The sequence below is a fragment of the Triticum aestivum genome, chromosome 6B (assembly GCF_018294505.1).
Source record: "Triticum aestivum cultivar Chinese Spring chromosome 6B, IWGSC CS RefSeq v2.1, whole genome shotgun sequence".
Classification (NCBI taxonomy): domain Eukaryota; kingdom Viridiplantae; phylum Streptophyta; class Magnoliopsida; order Poales; family Poaceae; genus Triticum; species Triticum aestivum.
In genome coordinates, this window is record NC_057810.1 from 30,181,513 (window position 1) to 30,189,886 (window position 8,374).

General features: G+C 48.8%; 1 protein-coding gene across 1 annotated transcript; it reads right to left on the reverse strand.

The window, feature by feature from the left end:
* Window positions 1-5,885: 5,885 nt before the first annotated feature.
* LOC123138707 (cytosolic sulfotransferase 13-like) lies at window positions 5,886-7,529 on the reverse strand. The gene is made up of 2 exons (XM_044558622.1): window positions 7,338-7,529; window positions 5,886-6,359 (listed from the first exon to the last, which is right to left on the reverse strand). The coding sequence occupies exons 1-2, from the start codon at window positions 7,527-7,529 to the stop codon at window positions 5,886-5,888; spliced, it is 666 nt and encodes a 221-aa protein (XP_044414557.1).
* Window positions 7,530-8,374: the final 845 nt, after the last annotated feature.

Consider the following 8,374-nt stretch of genomic DNA (forward strand, 5'->3'; position numbering starts at 1 on the left):
CCCCGGTCCCCAAATATTAATGAGTTTCTCCTCAGGTTAAAAAAAGGATTTTCCCTCCCTTCTCTTATGGAGTGATTTTCTCCTTCTTTGTCCTTAAAGAACTCTTATCTTTAAAACGCAATACAGGCAGAAGCTCACAACACGCACGCACACTCATCTTTATGAACACGCGCACACAACCCTATCTCTATGAGTACTTCAGAGAGATTGAACCAAAAGATTTTGATATTGACAAAGTCGTCATAGGCACCTCATAGTTGGCAGGCATGCCAAACCACTGAAAAAAATGAAAATAGCATAGGAGAGCCTAAAACAAATCCTTGACATTTTTTCTCCAAGAATCATGGTCGCCAACATCTTCTGGTTTGCTCTGGCCGCTGCTTCTAGAAGCTCTTGGGTTTCAACAAGTTTGCTTCAGGCCCAGAGGCGGCGTCGGTGGATGTAAGATGACTTTCTAGATTTCTATAAGAGCATCTCCAACAGCAGCGCAACACGCGGCGCGCTAAAAAACCGTTTGCAGCGTCGGAATTGTGAGTTTTTACGTGCCGCGGTGCGCTGGCTCCAGCGGCCGCTGCAAATATAGCGCGTCTGAGCCGCTCCAGCAGGCGCTGCAAAAAAATGGCGTGCGCGCTCATCTCAAACAACATATGCACTCCAAACAAATAAAAAAACATAGGCATAGATAAATAAAATAGATAAAAAATGATACTCCCTCCTTCCATCTATATAGGGCCTAATGTGTTTTTAAGACCGCCTTTGACAAAGATTAATATTACATGACATGCACAATGTGAAAATTATATCATTGAAATCTTCTTTCACACACGAATTTAACGGTATGCTTTGTGTAAGTTGCATGTCATATATTATTGCTCTAATATTTGGTCAAAGTTAACCTTAAAAGTGCATTAGGCCTTATATAGATAGAAGGAGGGAGTACATAGATTGTTCGTAGCATAGATAGTCATCATAGTATAGATAAATAAAAAAAGACACTAGTCCCATACAATAAATAGATAAAAACTATGGTGCAACTAGAAACTACTCCGAGTTGTCCTCATCCTCAATGGTGTCGTCCGAGGTATCAAGAAATGCGTCTTCCCAACGAGGATCGTTGTCGTCAAAGAGCGATGCATGTCCCAGATCGCACTGCGATATCGCCAGTGCCTTCCGCCGATGCCTGTCCGCCCGGTCCGCGTGGCGCTTTGCCTTCCTCTCCGCCCAGAAGGCGTTCTCGTCGGTGACTTCCTGTGGGTAGAACTAGCGCCACTCCGCCATGGCTAGCTCGTCCGCCTCAGCGATGAGGAGGCGGCGCTGGCGTCTGCGGTGTTCCTGATGGTCCTCATTCGTTACCAGACGCGGCGGCGGCGCGAGCTCCTGCGCCTGCTGGCATGTCTGCGCGTCGTGGAAGTTTATTTTGCAAGCGTGGCCTAGAGAGGCCCCACACCGCAACGTCGTACGCACGGGCGGCCTCGTGCGCGGTCTCAAACGACCCAAGACCGAGATGCACGTTGCCGGAGCGAATCTCCGCGTAGAATGCGCCGGAAGGACAGACGCGGACGCCGCGGTAGCCCGAGCTGCTTCGGCGATGCGGCGGCATGTCGGCGGCGGGAGAAGGGCACGATGGCGGCGGGGGTGCCGGATGCGAATAAGAAAGGGGCGGCGAGGGGAAAAAGAGGGTGATGGGAGCGCTCGAGTGTGCGGTTGGGCGGCATCAGGCCCACGTGTTTTATAGAGCGCGCCGGACGCCGCGTGCCAAAACTAGTGCGTTCCGGGCCGCTTTTTCTCGCGCGCGTGATCTTTTGCCGCGCGCCGGAATTTCGCGCACGCTGGAGCCACTAGTAGATAAACCACCATTAGTCCCGGTTGGTAAGGGCCTTTTGTCCCGGTTCCTAAACCGGGACTAAAGGGTCGTTACTAATGCCCAGGCCCTTTAGTCCCGGTTCAGTCCAGAACCGGGACAGGTGGGCCTCCATGTTGACGGTGCGCCGAGCCCACGCAGGAGGGCCTTTGGTCCCTGTTGGTGACACCAACCGGGACCAATAGGCATCCATGCGTCAGCATTTCAGGGGCTGTGGTTTTTTGTTTTTTTTAAGGGGGGTTGGGGGTTGGGGGTTTTGGGGGGTTAATTTAGGTGTTTTATATATTGTGTTAGCTAGCTAATTAATAGAGAGAAGTGTCCTCTTTTATGTCCGTGCTTGGTCGACGCTACGTACTATACATAGAGAGGCCCTCGACACGCTAGCTAGTAAGAAAATGAAGGAAACCATTAAGTATAGAAGTTCATCATGCATACCGAAAGAAGTGATCGATCGACCTCTCCTTCTCCGAGAGATTGGTCGAACAACAAGTTTTCGTATTATCTATCCGACGCTAATGGCTACATACATATACAATATGTAAGATCTCTTACAATCCCCTAGCAATTGAAATCAACTTCCACATGGTATTCTCCGGCTTTATTGATGACGTGGTCAAGAAAGAATCCCGCCAATTCCTCTTGAATTTCTTTCATGCGATCTTGTGGTAGGAGTTCATTCCGTATCTGCCACGTCTAATTTGAAGAAGGGGGTTAATACATATATATGAATGAAACTCAACAGAAATGATGGTGTAATAAAATGAAATTGTGAATATTATTGCTTACGCACTTCATATTGTCTTTTAGAGTAGCCCCGCTTATTTTTCAAAGTCGCGTTGTAGATGAACTCGCACACGTAGTATCCATAGTAATTATTCCCTTGTTCCTGTAACAAGCACTTTACGAGAAATAGAGGTCAATCAAACTGATAATGAAGCATTATAAATGGCATTGATGAAAGTATAGCTATAGAATCAGCGGGAGATGCCCGCAACTAGCTAGCTAGTAGTACTTACTTTCGGGTATATATATCGCAGCTCCTTCGGCAGTCCCGGAGCTTCTGTGGTGAACTGTTTCCAAACCCTGTAAGACAAAGAAAATAATTATTATTACTTGAGATATCAGGAAATGAACAAAAAGTTGCCGATATGGTGCGATAATGATCGATTGAACTTACTTGTTGAGCATTATAGTCATGTCCGCATAGGTTTCGGGATCTTTTCGTCTCGAGTCTAAGACGGTTACTAGTCCCCGCTCAAGCGTAATCTCCAGAAGAACATAGTGGAAGCTGCGCACGCATGCATAACTCATCAATTACATTACTATAACCTCGCTTGAGTAATAAGGGAAACTGAATATGCACACGACAGTAACACTCACTCGAAGTTGTAAGGAAAGAGTATGGTATCTTTGTTTTAACTTTTGATCAACGATTGTAGCAAGTTGGCCTCGGCCTCTTCGGCGTGCTTTTTAACCTGAATTTCATCTATGATATTTGTGTTAATGAAACCAATATCATACATTTCTTGATTTCTGCACTCGACGATCTTCAATCTGCATAATATAGTGAAGATAATTAATTATAAATACATGCAATGAAAGAGCTGAGCTATATATAGAGACTTAATGACAGAAATAGTACTTACAGACAGTAGCAAAAGACCGTTAATTTATCGAGGGCCTTTTGATTGAAGAACTCGAAGAACTCCTCAAATGGAACAGGCAACAGATCAGTTCCAACGAAGTCGTGCTCCTTTTTAATTCTCAGATACAAAGTATTCGTTCCCCAGACTCTCTGCAGGTTATCATGTACCAATTATGGAATCTTCGCATCATCGTTGTTAGAGATTTTTCATCTTTGACGAGAGGCTTCCTGTACTCGTATCTGTGTTCGACCACCTCCATGAAATCAAAATTTACATCGTCAGGCAGGTAATCTGCAAGATTGCTATAACCGGGCACCATCCCTGAAGCATTAGTGACGATGTCGCCGCTAGACACATTGAGCAGGGGGGCACGATTGATTTGCTTGTTCCCCGAGCTGGGCAAATTTTTTCGCAGCTGCTCGTTCTTTTGACCTTCGATGTCTGACAGTACTTCCCGACCGCTCCGCTTCGAGATATGCCTTTTCAGTAATGCACTCATAGTTGGTTTTCGGCGGAGACTTTGGTGGTTTCCTCAGGGCATCGATAGTGCGCTTTGCTTTTACCGGATCAACCTTCTCCTCCAGAGGTGGATGTCTCTTTGCTTTCAACCCTTCAAAGAAGTCCTCCACTTCGGTCCGCATGATCTTCGCGTTTTTCTCCTTGGTCCTCTCGTACGGTAAATTCTATAGAGGCTTGAAAGAAGGACGTATCTGTATTGCCTCCCACCTCTGGCTGTACTGCTAGACGCCAGAGCAGACGGAGCGGCTGCGGCGTCTGTCTTCTTTCATGCTTGCTTATGAGGCGGAGGAGAAGGACTACGACGCGCCAGAGCAGCCGGGGCGGCGGCGGATCTCTTCCGCCCTTGCTGGCGAGTCGGAGAAGGAGGAGGCTGCTGGCTGCTCGGGCGCGCCGGCGCAGGCGGAGAAGGAGGCGGAGTGCCGCCACGCGCCGGAGAAGGAGGCCGAGTGCTTTGATCGTCACTTGCCGGAGGAGGATTCAGTGGAGGAGGCGGAGTGCCCTGACTCGCCGGAGGAGGAGGAGGAGGTGTCCAGTTCAGAAGGTTGATGAACTCCTTCCGCCATAGGCATGGAGTCTTCAGAGCAGAACCCAGCCGAGTCTCCCCTTCACCGGTAGGGTGGTCAAGCTGGAGGTCCTCAAATCCCTCCATTATTTCGTCCACCGTCACCCTAGCATATCCTTCTGGAATCGGACGATAGTGAAAAGTTACGCCGGGTTCAGAAGGTTGAACTTGGCCGACAGCCGCCTTAACTTTTAAGTTCTGCCATTGCGTCATAAGGTGGCAATTTTGAGATTCCATGATAAAATCCATGGGGTAGCTAGCAGGAGCCGTCAAGACATGCTCCGGCTAAAGCAGCTCGGTGGAAGCCACGCTGCTTCTCCGCTAAGATGGCGGGGTAGCTTCGGGGGAAGCTTCGGCAGTTCGTTTGCTGCCATTTGCTTCTCATTCCTCTGTCGCTTGTACCCTTGCGTGCAGCGCCTGCAGCTCGGTCTGCTGCACTTTCTTCCTCGTCTCTTGGCATTTGTAACCGCCTGCGTCCGGAAAACCAACCTTTCACGGAACGGAGCCTGGCGTGCCTCGTGTCCGTCCAGGGTGCTCAGGATTCCCGAGGACCATTGTGAGCTCGTCGTTCTCCCTGTCTGGAACGAACGTCCCTTGCTGCGCTGCATCGATATAGTGCTGAAGCCTCTTGACTGGTATTTTCATTTGCTCGTCCGTCCAACGGCACTTCCCTGATACAGGGTCCAAGGTTCCGCCAGCCCCGAAGAACCAAGTCCGGCAACGGTCTGGCCAGTTCATTGTCTTTGGTTTGATCCCTTTATCAAGCAGATCATTCTCAGCCTTGGCCCACTTAGGCCGGGCTTTGAGGTAGCCACCTGACCCATGCGATGGTGAAACTTCTTCTTCGCAGTATTTTGCTTGTTTGTCGCCGACATCTTCTTACTCTTTTCCGATGTCTTGTCGGCCACAAATGCGGGTCAGTGATCTCTGATCTTCTCATATTTGCCGATGAATTCTGGTGTCTGTTCTTTGTCAACAAACTTTTTCAGCTCTTTCCTCCACCTCCTGAATAGGTCTGCCATTTTCTTAAGAGCAAAAGACTTGATTAATTGGTCTATAATTGGCTTCTCCGGATCCTCCTCTGGCGGTAGGGTGAAATTTGCCTTCAGATCAGTCCAAAGATCATCTTTCTGCATATCATTGACATAAGACACCTCAGGGTATTCGTTCTTAGGCTTATACCATTGGTGGATGCTGATCGGGATCCTGTCCCTAACAAGAACCCCGCACTGAGCAGCAAATGCGTTCTTTGTCCGAATGGGTTCAATCGGTTTGCCGTCGCGCGCGATTGCTGTGATCACAAATCGAACACCTCCTCGAACTGGACCTGATCGGGGTTTGGGAGGTAGGTGCGCATGAACCACCACCACGAGACAACCACGTCCTTGGGATCCCGACAGATGTAGACGATCCGGCAGCCACTGCCATCGCTGCTGATGCGCTCCGGCGGCAAGGACAAGGGGAAGTGGGTGCCGAAGATGCGCGGGGAAGGGTACGCCTCGACGATGCCCCATGCGACGTCGACCGGTTGCCGATAGATTGCGTGGATGAATTCAACACAGCCATGAGGGTTTTTGTGCAGTAGAGGGTGCTCGCGGCCGGACGGCGGGTGGACGTCCCGGTGCACGGTGGTGAAGGCCAGCGATTTAAGCCAGGTGGTGCCGGACTTGGGGCAGCTCACCAGGAAGATGCCTGTTGGCTTGGGCTCGAAGTGGTCGCGGGCTGCCGCTAGGGCCGACAGGTGCCACTCCGGGAACCAGTACCCACGGTACTGTCACCTCAACGGGCGGCAGCAGTAACCGCTTCTCAACCTAGAGGCCGGACTTTGTAAGAGCATGGCTAATAATAAAGCCTGTTGCTGGCTATATACTAGTGCCATGTCACATATAGCCTTTGTAAAAGTACATTCATATAATAAGCCAGCTATTAGGTTGGCTATAGTATTTAATATATGCATGTGAAAACACACACTTGATTGGGAGGAAAGAAGACTGCACTTGTTCACACGCTGCATGCAAGCACTTCTCCTAGTAACCTGTGCTAGCGCCCGGCGACTAATCAAGCGCCCGCTGCGCTCTCTCTCCTTCTTTCCCACCCTTCCAGCTAGGATTTCAATGACCTGGCATGTGTTATAGCCAGCTGACTAGGCTTATTATACTTGCTCTAAGGTTGGGAGGCCCAGATATCCTTCTTTGTCGTTACAAGCGGTTACTGCTGCCGCCCGTTGAGGCGACAGTACCGTGGGTACAGATGTCTGGGCCTAAGGTTGGGCCGAAGCCGCCGTCCAAATCCTAGCCGAGTACAACCGAACGTTACAAGTTTGTATTTAAACTACCGAGACCATTCTGGGCCGTCGTTCCACCTGGAATAAGGAGAGAGGAGATATTGGTGTCTTATTATGCCATGACGGAGATGGACGTTATCGGAATGACTCGACGGTCGTCTTCGGTGGTGACCCTGATCCTTGGACTCTCGAGGCTCTGGCCTGCATAGAAGCTCTCGTGTTGGCAGAAGATATGCTACTCCAATGGATTCGTATTGCCTTGGGACTGTAAAATGGTGGTTGAGGTCTTGAGGATATCAAGAATGGAACTCGAGGAATTATGTAGTGTCATAGTCATGGAGATTGAATGGCGATACAAGTCCTTTACTACCTGCACATTTATTCATGAGTTGCGTGATTTTAATTATAAAGCCCATGATCTCGCAAAATTATCAAATTCTATTTACACATAGATTCAAGTTACACCCTATCGCTGCTATCTTCCCCTTCATCCTCCACATCATCAAAAGCAATGATCCCTCTCATCAAGGGTTTAGTAATGTCCAGCCGGACCTTTACTCTCATGTAATCCCCTGCAGCCATGCCACAGTCGTCCACATCTACATCAATGACCTCCCCAATTTCTTTGCCACTATCCTCTCCTGTCTCCTTGCACATCGAGCCCATCGGAATACCATAGTCATGGAACAATTGTTTCAATGCGCTGGAGCTAGATTCGCGAGCTGGTACCGGTGCAGCTCGTGACCAGCTCGCCCCACACGTCAGGTTAGCCCACATCGCCTGGTCAGCTTTCCCTTTCTCCCTGCACCTCGGATCCATACGCCTCCTCCTGCTCCTCTCTCCCCAGTTCGTCTTCCTCCCTCATAAGGCCAACTTCAGCGCACGGTGTCAAACGGACGTCCGTTTTGTCCGGATTCTGTCCGTTTTGGTTAGGCCAATGGGGTCGTGTCCGGGCCATTTCTGGAATGCGGTGGCCGTGCGCCCAACCCGCGAACGCATCCCGTCCGCATTCCATCCGCTAATTTTTTTTTCAACCATATTTTTTTTGCATCATTGATTTTCGATACATGGAAATACATCATCAAATTTTGACTAGAAAAGCAAGACTAAAGAAAACAAGAACCACAAGAATACATTTTAGAAGATAATCAACTTTCATAACTGCTTCCGTAAGTTGGATTAGTGTCTTCTCGATGCATTCATTGTTCATCTGCGGAGGTTCGATCTTGCGTGCTTCTTTCTTCGTCGAGTCTAAAGAAGTAGATGTTGCTTCCTCGCATCTAGTCTTATGTCTAGCCTCTATTCTAGCAACAACTGCACTAGTCTCATCTCTAACCTCTATGCTAGCTAAAAGTGCACGAACATCTACTAAATTGCGCTCTATCAATATATCAATGTACTCTTCTTTCCAATACTAAAATTTACATCCATTCTACACAATAAAATTTGAAGTTAGCACAACTAGTCAAATCCAAGAGCACAACCGAAGCTAAAGTAGCACA